Genomic DNA, 14,021 nt, shown 5'->3' with positions numbered 1-14,021 from the left:
TAAATCTTAAATTTAAAATTTTAATCCTCAACCCGCAAACTCTCTCGTCTAAACTTTAAGTTTAGATTAGTTAACCTAAAAGTATATCTATATTTTTATTTTTTTTAATAAAATTTATTTTGATCATTTTCATATTTGTGAGCTATTTTTGTGATATTCTAATTATTTCTCTTCTTTTGAACTAATATTATTATATTTAGAGAAATATTCTAAAATAGCATTAAATAATATTATTTATTGATATACTAAAGTATTTTTCTTCTGGTTGAATATAATAAATCATTTTTTTATTATTATTGTAGTCTAACAATATGATCATATTAATAAGTGGATTATGAATAGGCGAAATATGAACTACTGGTTAATCGATTTAATTACTATTCATAAGCTTTGATGTTATGATAATATTGTTTAGGTTTGTATTTGTTAAGAAAGACTTACCATTATTTTATTTTACTACTAGCCTTTGATCCGCGCGTCCGCGCGGGTTTTATATGTTTTTCATGTTTAACAATGTCATAAATATAATTGTTTATGTTCTTGCTACATATTCATATGTTATTGAGTTTTGACATTGGTGTATTTACTTCAATGTGTTTAGTATCCGAACTATAAGGTTGTGTTTTTTTAATTGTGTTTTTAATCATGTTTTTAATTGTGGGTTTTATTAAATTATACTACAAATACGGAGATTTAAAGTTGAATATAAAGTTCAAATTTTATAATGAGATTTTTTGAAACAAATACATTATTTAGATAGAAACATAAAAATAATGAAAGCAAGTTGCAAAAAAAAATTCAAAAGTAAGTATAGATTATTGTAATCATTCGAGTGATCTGTTTAGAGCTAAACTTTTGCATAACCTTCCAAATGACATAAGAAGTAAAAGGGTCTACTATCAGCTCACAGAAGATCAGAGCTACCTCTCCTAACACCTGTTGCCGAAGCAAAAGTGTAACTTTTGGACTTTAAGATCCACCACATAATTTCTGAAAGATAACATAATATTGGTGAGTAAACAAAAGGGAGAGATAAGAATATACATAATTTCATCGCATGTTTACGCAAAAATGTTCACATAGAGTCTCAACACGTTATGATTTTCTCATGAATCAATATTGGATTAGCACCTGACGACCATACCAAGACATTTCTGAAGCATGTAGCAGCCATGTTCATCCATTGATAGCAGAAAATAGTTATAAGGGGGAATTTCAAAAAGAATATGTAAAGAACAAAAACACAGTGGATAGAAAAAATTGTCCTATTCCAAGATTACATGTTTGGAAAAAATGATTCAGAGACCATCATGTGTCATGACTAACTTTACTTGTACCACAAGCAATACAATAACCATGGTCAGACTTGTTACAGAATATGCCATACAAAGATTGGAATATGTTTTCAGTCATATAACTTCTACATAAAATCATGAACAGAAGAAGATAGTCACTACTTAATTGAAGAGGCAACTTGAGACATCAAACTGATTCATATACTTTGATTTGCTGCAATATATTTATTCAACTATATGATAAAGAAAGTGACCTACAGTTTCGAAAAAGACAGAGCCCTTTCAATAAAGGTGAAAACTGACTCCATGGTTATAAACAAAGACTCATCGCATAAATATTTTTTACTAACTAACTTAACTGTTGAGATATAATGATATGGTAAGAAAATACTTCAAGAACTAAACCAGAGTACTATGGATCAGATGCTTACTCGTTTCTACGAAGGATAGAACTGGTTCAAGTATCGCATAATCACATTTTAGTATTGTTGCTCCTTGTAAATGGAAGTACTCCCATGCTTACAGCTCTAACTACTGGCATAATTTGTTCTTCAGAACGAAGACACCTCAATAGAGACTATATCTAACGGAGTCTATGATGCCAAAAACAAAGAAAGTCACCAAATAAAACAACACTGGGTACAAGCATTATCTGTCTTACTCCAAACTAAGACAATAACTGAGCCTAAAAGTTATTACATAATAAAATTAATGGTTGTGATCTTTATTAACATTACAAGCATCTCTGCCTTGCTCTTAAACTCATATGGCACACCAAAACAACAAACAAAACCACTTGAGAATAAACGTAACTATAATTACAAACAATTTTTTTTATATTTCATCATTCCTATAGCTCCATACACAACTTATTCAAGTTCAATGATACCATCTTTCAGATCTAAAGATTAAAGAAGAGGAGTGATTGATGAAATACCTGAATATGAGGCGTTTATCCAGGTTTTGTACACATTTAAGGCGGTGGAGGAGCTCGTACATGAGATCCACGTCTGAATATTCCAAATCCGCCGGAAAGCCTCGCGGTTAAAATAACCTTTTCCGGAGCTGTTGTTGGTTGAATTGAACGGCTTCTCGACGGCGGACTTTTCGAGCTTCAACAAATTGAGAAGGTCAACGACGATTTCAATATCCGGCTTGGCTGTGATTAATGGTAGGTTTACACAAATGTCCTTCATGGTATAGTTTAGCGAAATAATAGGTTAGCAAATGTATAAAACGAATATGTTTAATACCAGTGTGGTAATTATTTAGAAAAACTCGATTAAGTAGAAAATGTACTTCTGTTTTAATAGATTAGATTCATAAGCTTTGATGTTATGATAATATTGTTTAGGTTTGTATTTGTTAAGAAAGACTTACCATTATTTTATTTTACTAAAGGTATTAAATGACGATATGTGTGACTTTCTAAATATAAACACATATATAACTAATAATTATTATTTTATTTTGAGAATTATGAAAACATATAAATTTTTATATATTTATTTTCTATATATTGTAATTAACTAAAAGACTTAGTTCATTTTTTGTTGGAGAAATTATTTGTTTATATACATGTTTGAGTCTGGGTGACATTATTAGGAAATCAAAATGCATAATTTGCCAATTACAGCAAGCTTGTAATTAGTCGGCTTATTTTAAATTTTGTAGATAGACAGTAAAATTCTTAGGATTTGTGTATGTTACACAAATTTTGGTTTGGTAGTACAATAACTTTTTTTTCTTAATACTCTTGTTCTGTTTATAAATGCATTTCTTAATCACTAATTATTTAAGTTACACGGTAATCCTTATGGGCTGTTGAAGGACAAAAACACATAATTTTTTTTTGTTGTATATGACTCAGTGTTTTTAAACCCGGACTGAACCGGTGGTCGGACCGGGTTGAACCATGAACCAAAAATAATCCAGGTTGGATTAGCGCTAAAAGCCAACTAAAATCGAACCAGTTAAAAATCCTTATCGAACCGTCAAAAACCTGGGAACCGGCGACCCAATGAACTGCCCAAACTCCGGTTCGCATATATGCAAAAACTTTTGTTAATGAAACAATTATTTTTTTTTCTTTTTAAGTAAAAGTAAGATTTATCAAAGATTAATAAAGTATCATCTCTCGTCTTTTTTTTTGTCGTTTTTACAACTTATAAATTACAAGATTCATAAAGTTTAATATTCACGTCAAGATATTGTTTTTGTCTACTTCTCACCTTGTTTAAATTTTTATTTCATGATCACTTGTTTTCAAGACTTTAAATAATTAAAATATTTACGTTTCTGAAATTTGTATTTCAAAATGTAACTTTTACCTAATATGTATATATATATTTTTTTAAAGGTGATGAATATTTAGAGTGATAAGATCTTGCGAATAAAGTTTAAATGTGTTTTTCATATTGGTTTTAGATTTTAAATTTTTCTACACATTATGGCTATGTAAACATTTTATTTGATATGATCTATTTTTTATAAAAAAAATATGAATATTATTTATAAAATATTATTAAATTTAGTTTAACGTAAGTAAACCCGATTGAATCCGGTTCAGACCGGTCGAACCACAATGACCTATGACCCAAAAAAATTCCGGTTAGCTAGCCGGCCCGGTTTTAAAAACATTGATATGACTCATATCAAAATACTCAAGTTGTACTTTCTCCGAGAATGGTTTTTGCTTCAGAATCAATTTCTACTAAAAAGTCGAAAGTGTTATGGAAATTGGAAGCATCAATTCATGTTTTGGAAGAGCTAATTCTGAATTTAGGTGTAGTATTCATAATTTAAAATGTAATAGTATTTGAAATTTGATAATTTTAAAAAACAATGCATGATCAATGTGTTTTTTAATATGTGTGAAAACACCAAAATATTTATCTGTAAGAAACGAAGGGAGTACTATTTTATCGGTTAGTTCATAGGAAACGTAAAATAGGTAAAAACAATGATATATTCCTTCTTTTTGAGTTAGTATTTTTTAAATTTAGTTACGAAAAATACCGCAAATACTATTACACTTTAAATTATATATACTACACCTGAATTCACAATTAAGGTAAAATAATATATCATTGTTTTACCTTAATTGTGAATTCATGTGTAGTATATATAATTTAAAGTGTAATCGTAATTGCGGTATTTTCGTAACTAAATTTAAAAAATAATAACTCAAAAAGAAAGAATATATCATTGTTTTTACATATTTTACGTTTCCTATGAACTAACCGATAAAATAGTACTTTGTTTCTTAAAAATAGTTATTTTGTTGTTTTTACACACATTAAGAAAACGCATTAATCATGCATTGTTCTTAAAAGTTATCAAATTTCAATGTTTTTTAACCAATACTTTTTCAATAAATTCAATTAATTTTATTGAAATTTCCAATTTTTGTATAGGAAACATAAAAAAAACTATCTTTGTGAAACAATTTTTTTAAAAAACTTGTGTCTTAATATCTTAATGAAACGGAGGGAGTATAATTAAGGTAATTCCATTCCTTTCACCTTATTGCAGATTATTTATTATTCGTTTTACTGTTTTATTTTTTTGCATCATGATTGGTGAATCCTTATATAAAATTTCTAATATATATATTAGAAATGATTTTTAACAATTGGTGATTATAAAATTATGCATTTACACATAAGCCAATAATACAAGGAAAAAAAGAAAAAGAATCATTGCTTTGCCAATTTAGATTTGACATAACATAAACAAATATTCGCAGTTTTACTGTCTATCTTCAAAATTAGAAAATAAACTGAGTAATTACAAGCTTGCTGTTACAAGAATATATAGAAATCATTGTTTTGACTTCTAGTTATTTTTCTTCCCTATGAATTAACTTATTAAAATATTCTATTCAATTAAATTTTTGATCCTCATCACCTTGTTGCAGATTATTAGATTTACTTTTAGTTACATTTTTTGCATCATGATTGGTGGATCATTATATCATTTTGGATATAAATATACAAGAGCTAACTTTTAACTTTTTGTTACTAGAAAATCATGCATTCATATACTGGACAAAAATGCAAAGAAAAGAAATAAAATAATTGCCATACTAAACTACGATTTTATAACATACACATATCTTTAGAATGTTATTATCTATCTACAAAATTAAAGACAAACTGAGTAATTACAAGTTTGATGTTACAAAAATAAAAATAAATTGCCAACTATGAAAGTTGATCTCGTAATTATGCCGCACACACACTCAAACATGTATATAAACAAATAGTTTCTCCACCAAATTGTCCAACAACTCAAAGCAACTAAAACTACACCTTAAAAAAAACTATGATGTCGAAGAAGAAAGAAAGCATGGGACGACAGAGAATTCCGATGGTTAAGATAAAGAAAGAGACTCATCGGCAAGTCACATTCTCAAAACGTAGAGCCGGTCTATTCAAGAAAGCTAGCGAGCTTTGCACATTGTGTGGCGCAGAGATTGGGATCATCGTGTATTCTCCTGCCAAAAAGCCTTTCTCTTTCGGCCATCCCAGCGTCGAATCCGTATTGGACCGTTACTTGTCCCGAAACGATTTGTCCTTAGCCCAAACAAAGAAACCGCAGGGAAACACTGCAGGGAACTGCGAGCTGAATATGCTGCTGACGCAGACCGTGAGTGAGGTAGAGGAAGAGAAGAAGAAGGGTCAAGCGATGGCAGATGTGAGAAAAGGGAATGCGGCGAGGCGGTTGGTGACAAATTGGTGGGAAGGACCAGTGGACGAGATGAATGTGGTTCAGTTAAAGGTAATGAAATGTGCGTTAGAGGAGTTGAGGAAGATTGTTGTGTCAGAGACAAATACGGTGCCGTTTAAGGAGGTGAAAGAGGATGTGTTCGGTTTCTTGGATACTAATAAAGTGACGGCTCCTTCTTACATGAACACGTCTTCTGGTCTTTCTAATGCTTATCATTTTGGCTATGGAAATGGTTGTTTCTGATTCTTAAATGTTATAAAGCTAGTGTCTAGCTAGCTGTTTACTTTTTTCCTCAGATTGTTTTTTGTTTTCGGCAACATAGGGAAATATTAATGCTATCCGGTTCAGGTACTTTGACAGTAGAATATATGCTATAATAGATATATAGCTTAAAATCAAGATCCTTCTCTTGCATCAGTACAGTTCCAATCCCAATATCAGAAGCATCACATTCTATCTCAAATGTTTTGAGAAAGTTGGGCAATACCAATAATGGCGCATTGGTCAATCTTTCTTTGAGTGTTTGGAATGCCTCTTCTTGCTCCAAACCCCAAGTGAACCCCACACTTTTTTGATAATTTGTGAGTGAGAGAAGCTACGGAGCTGAAATCTTCCACAAATCGTGTATATGGGGGTTTCTCCTTCCTGAGTTTAGTTTCAGTTTTTGATTTGAAGCTTGGAGCGGAGTAGGGCTGTGTTTTATTGGTCTTTGATGTTGATTTGTTGGGTAGCTTTACGTCTTCTAAGAATCGTTTGTGGCTAGTTCATATACGTCGGCCGTAGCACCATGGTTGCATACGTCTCTGTGCGTTGTTGTATACGGTATCGGTCCTGGGATATTTCGGGTCCAATACGAAACTAAAAATATAGGCCCTGAATAGTTAATTAAAAATTTAAATTATTGAAACTGTAATTTACAGTTAAGAATTACAATATCCCTAAGACTTATAAAAGTATCAATTCTGAAAATTATCTTTCTATTTCATTTTATATAAGAAAATGAAAAAGAATATCCAACATTTTTATGATGTTATATGTTCAAAATAAGTCTTAGAACACATTTTTCCTTTCATATGCTAACAACAAAAACATAAATATAAGCCAAAAAACTATATTAATTGTAGGCCCATGCTAATGTTTCTTAAGCATGTGTTCAAACACGGGCCTGGTTGTAAGTCGCATGTCTTGTTTGTTTCTTGGTTTATTCGGATTCAGAGTGGGTTAAGTTTTGCTTGACTTTTGTATCAGTTGTTCCGTTCTTCTGCCATGTTCAGTGTGTCCCTTTGGTCAGAGTTTAGAGAATGGTTAGGCTGTGTTTTGGGTTCGCCTTCTAGATGCTAAATCTTTGCGGAGTCATCTTAAATCCTTTCTTTTGTTGCTCGGTGAGCTATTGAGGTTTGGGTTTCTAGCTATGCAGTGGTTTTGATCATCAAATTTTCTCTTGCGAGAAGTGGCCAGTCTTCTGTTTGAAGGTGGCAGAATCTGGAATGTGAGTGTCTGCGTGTAAGAGTTGCTGGTCACAGTCGGCGTTTTTCCGTCACAGATTAAGGGTTCGCCTTGAACCTTGTTTTATTGTTTATTTGATCCATTGGTGGTCTACTTCAGGTGTGGCTCCTCCACCTTGCTTCTAGTTCACTACAAGAAAAAGTCTTTTCTAACGGACTTTTATTCGTATTTTTTTCGGTCGAAAATTTATGATGGATTTCCAACGGATATTTAAATTGGTTGGAAACTTCCGACAGAAATAAATTGGAAAGAAGACGGTCAGAAATTTTCAACTGTTTTCAGACGACAAAATCTTAAAAATATAATCGTTGGAAATCCGTCGAAAATTTCTAACTGAATGAAGTGGTTAGAAAATCATCAGAAATTTCCGATGGATTGACCAAATTTTGAAACCCTAAACCATGAACATGATTTTAAACCCTAAACTCTAAACAAACTTAATATTACATCTCAAAATCTCAAGGTTAAACTCAAATCTTAAACTTATACTTTAAACCCTATACTACAAACACCAAAACCCATATCTAAAACTTAAAGTCAAAATTTTATTATTTTCAAAATTTATTTTCAAAGCATAAATCTAAACCAAAATATTATATTCTAAGCCCTAAGATTTTGGAAATTTTTGACGGGGTTATTCCGTTGGAAATTTTGGAAATTTCTGACGGTTTGGTAACGACTGGAAAACGGTCAAAAAATTTCAACCAATTTGTGACCTTAAAATTTTCCAACCAAATAGAACTGACCGTCAAATCCGCCGGAAACCGGTTTCTGACGGATTTGACGTTTGAAATGACTTCTTTTCTTGTAGCGGTTGTTTCCTTGTTTTGTGTTTTTACTGCGTTGCTGGTTCTAGTGGAGTTCGTGGGTTCGATTCTCTTCATGTTTTTTAGGTGGAGTTGTGATTTGAGAGTCTCAGTGCTCTTGTTCGTTTGTTTAGCTTCAACCCTCCTGCTATCATTGGTTCTAGTGTGGAAGCATCTTGTTGCAGGTGTTTATGGTTTGAGCTTGGATTGATTTAAGTCTGTTTTATCCCCCATCCTTATTAAGGTTCTTTGTTTTTTTTGTTAAAAGGGCATTTAAGGTTCTTTGTTGTTGTTGGGTTTCCTTTCTCTAGGGCATAGTCTCTCTATTTGAGCTGTAGACAGTGGTACTTAACCGGTTTCGATAACGGTCTTAGTAGCCATTTTAGTATTCCAAATGTTGTAACCTTTGAACTCATATAATAGTAATAACACCGGATGACAAAAAAAATGTTACGCCTGACATTCTTAAAATATTCTTACGGTTTAATATTTAATATTTAATTTATTAATATATAATATATTCTATATATGCCTTGTATATATGGTCCAGAAAAATCTAATTCAAAACTACGATATGCTATGACAACGAGATGGCAAATGGAACAAGAAGCAATTCAACTTAGGCTGTGAATGTATACCGCGGGAAGGGTGTGGTTGTTGGGTTAAGTGGGTTTCTCAAATGATTTGTACCGCCATTGAGAATCGTGTCAGTACAAAATTACGAACCGTTTTGCATTTTATTCACCTCTCATTTTTGGTGTGGTTAAGTGCGGTCAAGTGCGGTCAATCTTTTTTTTTCTTTTTTGTTATTTAATTTTATCTAGCCTTACTATAGCTTCCTTAAATAATTATTGTGATCAAATATTTCTAAAATTAATATAAATGTATTTAATCAGTTTACACAATATTTCAAATTACTTTTTCAAAAATATTAAAATAAATTAAAGCATATAACTAGTGTTTTTAAAACCAGACCGACTTGATAGTTTGAACCGGGTTCGATCATGAACCACCGGTTACATAGCCGAGTTATGTAATAATTTGTACGACCATGAACTGGTTATATAGCCGAGTTAGATAATAATTTGTTCGACCATGAACCGGTTTATTAAACAGATAAAAACCATTAAAACTATCAAAAATCTATAAACCATCTATAGTAACATAAAATTAGTTTATATGTATAGTGTCTTATGTTTTAAATTCATTTATATTTTAATTATATCATATTTATTAACATTAATTTTAAATGTATACACTAAAAATATATTAAATAAGATTATTGAACGAGATTTAACCTGGTCAAACCATATTGAATCGTGATCCAAATATGATCCGATTTAGCTTATGGTCCGTTTTTAAAAACATTGCATATAACTGAAACATATTTAGTTATATTCGAAGTGACAGGTTGAGTTGTAGATACATGTTTAAACTTTAATTTTTTCTAAAACTTTTAAAATTAACAATTATGTTTTAAGTCAATTTTTAAAACTACATAAAAGAAAAAATAAAATACGGTTGTTAACCCTTTATTTACTAAAGCAATATTATTTGTGGTGTAGGAAAATATATGGCAGTATAATTTTTTAAAATTATATAGTATCATTTATTTTTAGCTTATAAAATATAAATATATTATATATATCAAATAATTTAAAGCTATTATTTATGTGTCTAAATACCCAAACCTATTATTAATATTCAGCTATATAAAATATTTTTAAAATAATTAATATACATATTTTTAAATTATATTAGTATCAGTGATCTTTAGTGTATAAATATAAAATATTATATATATATATTCCGCAGTTGCACTATTTATTATAAGTGTCACCATTCATATTTTATTTTGAACCGCACCGCTTAGACGAACCGCAGTGTGCGTTTCTCTTATACAAACTGCAGTTTAACCGCACTGCAGTATTCAATCCACTTGTTGCGCACCGCTTAATCCTCTTTTATCTTTCGGAGCTTTAATACACCTTGTGTTTTTATTTGTAGGTAGTTTTAGCAAAATAGATTTGTTTCACAATATAAGATGTTACAAAATCCAAAACAATAAAATAATATAATTAAAAAATATTAAATTAAATAGTTGTTACTTTTTCCAAAAAGTTGAACACAACTTACAAAGTAAATTTTAAATTTAATAGGTAGTCAACTACTAATATTTACTAAGTAGTTACCAAAAACTGTGTCTTCTAAATTCACTATAAATCTAACAAATCTAAGGCAAACAAATATTCCAACAAATAGATGATTTGATATTAATATAATGAGTAAAATGAATGATTAACAAATAATATCACCCGAGCTAAATGGAAGAATAACTTCATAGCTATTGTTAACACTCTGTTCTTCTTCTTCTTCCGATGGAATTGTGTTTAAATCAAACAAATTACCACTTTCATAATTTTGAACTGAAACATTTAAATCAAAATCAAAAGCCATAGAGAAGAATGAGTGACCATTTCTGGTTTGGTGTTTAAATAAGCATCAAAAACTTTCCAAAAAATTGATTTTGGCTCCATTGTAAAATTTTGAGTTTTTAGTTCAAATTAGTTATACAAAAATTGGCTCCAAAATTGTTTTGTAAAAATTAGCTCCAAGATTTTGTTGTAAAATTCTTAAAAGTTCAGATGTGTGATTTTTGGTATTCTTGTTTACTTTTTTAATTTTTCTTTTTCTTTTATTCTTCTTAAGAATAGCAATAGCCTCACTCTTTAATTAAATGTTCCCGACAAAATAAATATGTCATAGATAAAACAACGTATTCTCCTTGCTGATTTATAAAAAGTTAAGAAGTCTTAATCTGCGTGCTTTTATGTTAAACTACCTACAAATAAAAACAGAGGCAGTATAAAACAAACGAGGAGAAAAGTCTCGATGTTTCCAACTTCAGATCTTTGCAGTCATTGGTGAAAAGTAAACCATTGCAATTAAGAATGGTTTTTTTTTTTTTTTTTTTTTTTTTTTTTTTTTTTTTTAACCGGACCTCGTGGTCTGGTGGTAAAGGAACCTCGGCTGAGGTGCCCGCCATCACGACTTTGAGCCCCGGCCACAGCGGATTTAACATCCCTTCCGTTGGAGCGTTGGATCCCCTACGGGAGATAGTTGGGAATGTGGCTGCCAGATACCAGAGTTATCAAAAAAAAAAAATGGTTTTTTTTTGTGAGAATTCAATAGAAGAATAGTTTCGTCGGAGACTTCAGCAATTTCAAGAATTTGGTAGATATGACCGAATTATAAACCATTCCACCTATATGCATGAAATTTTAAACAGAGATATTTACGGAGTGCGCACGAATAAGGCCGCAACTATAAATTATAGCAGTTTATAAAAGACCTTTCGATCGACCGAGAGATTAACTGTGGTTGATTTAGAGGGAAGTGATGAGACGAAACCTCAGGCCGGTGTTATCCGGCGTAACTTCACCCTTTTGGGTCTCTCTTCCGGCGTCGCACCTTCCTCGGTGGTCGGCCGGCTTTTGGTTCTGGCGTCAACGCTTTTTTCTTCAGGTGTTTGGCGGCCGGCTTTAGTCTCTGCGTCGCACCTTATCTTTCGGTGCTGACGGCAGCTTTGTATCCGGAAGTTTCCGGTTTGTCTGCTCTCTCCGCTTGAGCTTATCCTGATTCGACAGAGCTTCGTTCTCAGATCTGATTGTGAATCAGATTCTTAAGCTTAATCGCATGCAGTTGAAGCATTTTCTCTAAGCAGAGACCGTTTGGCTTAGTCTTTGGTACGACGGTGGTTCTGCTACTGGATTTACTCTCGGCGGTGTCGATTGAGGTTTCCGGTGGTTGAAGGTCCGGTGTTGAAGATTAAGGAGTTGTTATCAAAGTCTTATCACTTCCAATCATTGTCTTCGACGGTTTCCATTGAACGGGTTCCTGTTTCCGGTGTGTCCGGTGGAATGCCGATTTGAATTCCGACGATGACATGCAGGTCGGTGAAGAATGGTGGCGCCTTCGCTTGGCACGTGTCCCTTCAGCGCATGACATGCGCTTTTCATTTTACACGATGTCAGCCTCGTCATTTTCTTCCTTTGGACGTCTTTCCTGGTTGGGCCGTTTTGGGCCGTTTGGTTTTTTTTTAGTATGGTCGGACCTTGATGGTTTCAATCTTGTAAAATCCTCTTTAGGCTTTTGCATTATAATAAATATGACAAAAAAAAAAAAAAATGTGGTTGATTAAGTACGTGGCGAGATGTGTGTTTAAAACGTTAAAATAATAGTCGCGTGAAGTACACGTTCTCAATATGTGCAACTTTTTGTTAAGACTTGGACTGCATAGCATTTATGGAATAAAATAGTTGACACTAGTTTTGTAATTTTGACGGCCCTGAAAAGTTTAAGAGCATGTCATTAAATGAATAAAGTTGCCTGCCGACAAAAACATTAGTAGACTGAATCATGGAAGCTTTTTGAGAAACTAAAAACGACGGAATTAGGATTTTAACATTATCATCTCTTCTTTTTTTTTCTTTGACCATTTAATTCATATTTCTTCTCTTTCTAAAAAATACATTTAGGTACTTTACAAATATTAATAATATAATTTGTTTTTCTCAAAAATATATTAAATTTGATTAAAACATATCAAAATTTCTGATTATTTATTTCTCACAGTTTAAACCAATAAAAAATTAATAAACATGATTCAGTTTTTGAAGTTTACAATTTATTAGTATAATTAACTAATAGAGTTATATAGAGCATATAAAAAGTATTAGGATTATTTGTTTTGCTAAACTTATTTTTAAATACGAGTTAAACTTTTTTTATCGGAATTGGGTAAGAAATGTTCTTAAAGTCCAAATCCAAGGATTGTGAATCTAAAGTTTCTAAATTCCCAGATATTTTTCTTTAAAGAAAACCTATTCTGAATTTGTTCTTCTTGGAAGCTTGCCAGTAGTGAGACTCGGTTTTCTATCTCTTCTAGCAACTATGTCCATGCACTTGAGATATTTTGTTTTTGTTGGGCATTTTCGATAAAGATTCGGTTCCATTTGTAAGGGGTTTTCTTGTTATTTTGTTAAGAGCTTTTAATCTTAACCGAGAATAAAGCTTAACGTTGTGTTGGGTTTCTCCCGGTGGAAATTTTTTTAATGGATTTGATTGTAAATAACCAAATTTAGAGTTGGAACATTGACATTAATGTTGGGTCTTGGAGATTAGTGAAATACAATGTAAATATTTTTAATTTAATTTGTGTGGTAAACACATCTCCACTATAAAAACATAACACAAGAAAAGAAAAGAAAAATTCTTAAGAAAACTTTTAAAAAGAGAAAAATAGAAAAAAGAAAAGAAAAGATGATTTATCTGGGTTTGTCAGGGTAGGTTTGGAAAATAAAACGGGTTCCCATTTGACTGATATTTTGTGGGAAGCTTTGTTACTTAGTGGGTTGAAGGTTAACCAAAGGGATATATAAGCTTTGTTACTTAGTGGGTTGAAGGTTAACCAAAGGGATATAGATATCAATGGTTGGATCTTCTATTATCTATATTATCTAGAGTTTAGGAAGCTTGTGGTCACAACTTTTTAGTACTACTGATTTGAATGTTTGGTAGCTTTAACGGTGAGATTTTCTCTGATTGAGTTAAAACTTGGTAGAGGAATTGATACCTTGTTCATCTTGGTGAGATTAGTCTCCAGTTGCCATAATCCTTGTGA

General features: G+C 31.6%; 2 protein-coding genes across 3 annotated transcripts; one reads left to right on the top strand and one right to left on the bottom strand.

The window, feature by feature from the left end:
* Positions 1-699: 699 nt before the first annotated feature.
* Positions 700-2,507, bottom strand: LOC106363976. Of its 2 annotated transcripts, XR_001273095.3 has the most exons (3): positions 2,233-2,507; positions 1,727-1,888; positions 700-990 (listed from the first exon to the last, which is right to left on the bottom strand). XR_001273095.3 is itself a non-coding variant. In XM_022708012.2 (2 exons), exons 1-2 carry the CDS (start codon positions 2,489-2,491, stop codon positions 905-907), a joined length of 345 nt encoding a protein of 114 aa, XP_022563733.1. In that variant the 5' UTR covers positions 2,492-2,507; the 3' UTR covers positions 700-904. The 2 variants fall into 2 exon arrangements, 1 of the variants encoding a protein (XP_022563733.1); XM_022708012.2 differs by lacking the exon at positions 1,727-1,888.
* A 2,054-nt stretch (positions 2,508-4,561) lies between these two features.
* LOC106395741 (agamous-like MADS-box protein AGL61) lies at positions 4,562-8,840 on the top strand. Its single transcript, XM_048765012.1, has one exon. It carries the CDS (start codon positions 5,622-5,624, stop codon positions 6,267-6,269), a length of 648 nt encoding a protein of 215 aa, XP_048620969.1. The 5' UTR covers positions 4,562-5,621; the 3' UTR covers positions 6,270-8,840.
* Positions 8,841-14,021: the final 5,181 nt, after the last annotated feature.

This window comes from Brassica napus, chromosome C8 (genome assembly GCF_020379485.1).
Source record: "Brassica napus cultivar Da-Ae chromosome C8, Da-Ae, whole genome shotgun sequence".
Classification (NCBI taxonomy): Eukaryota; Viridiplantae; Streptophyta; class Magnoliopsida; order Brassicales; family Brassicaceae; genus Brassica; species Brassica napus.
The sequence above is the reverse complement of the archived record's forward strand: the minus strand, read 5'-3'. Positions and strand labels throughout refer to the sequence as shown.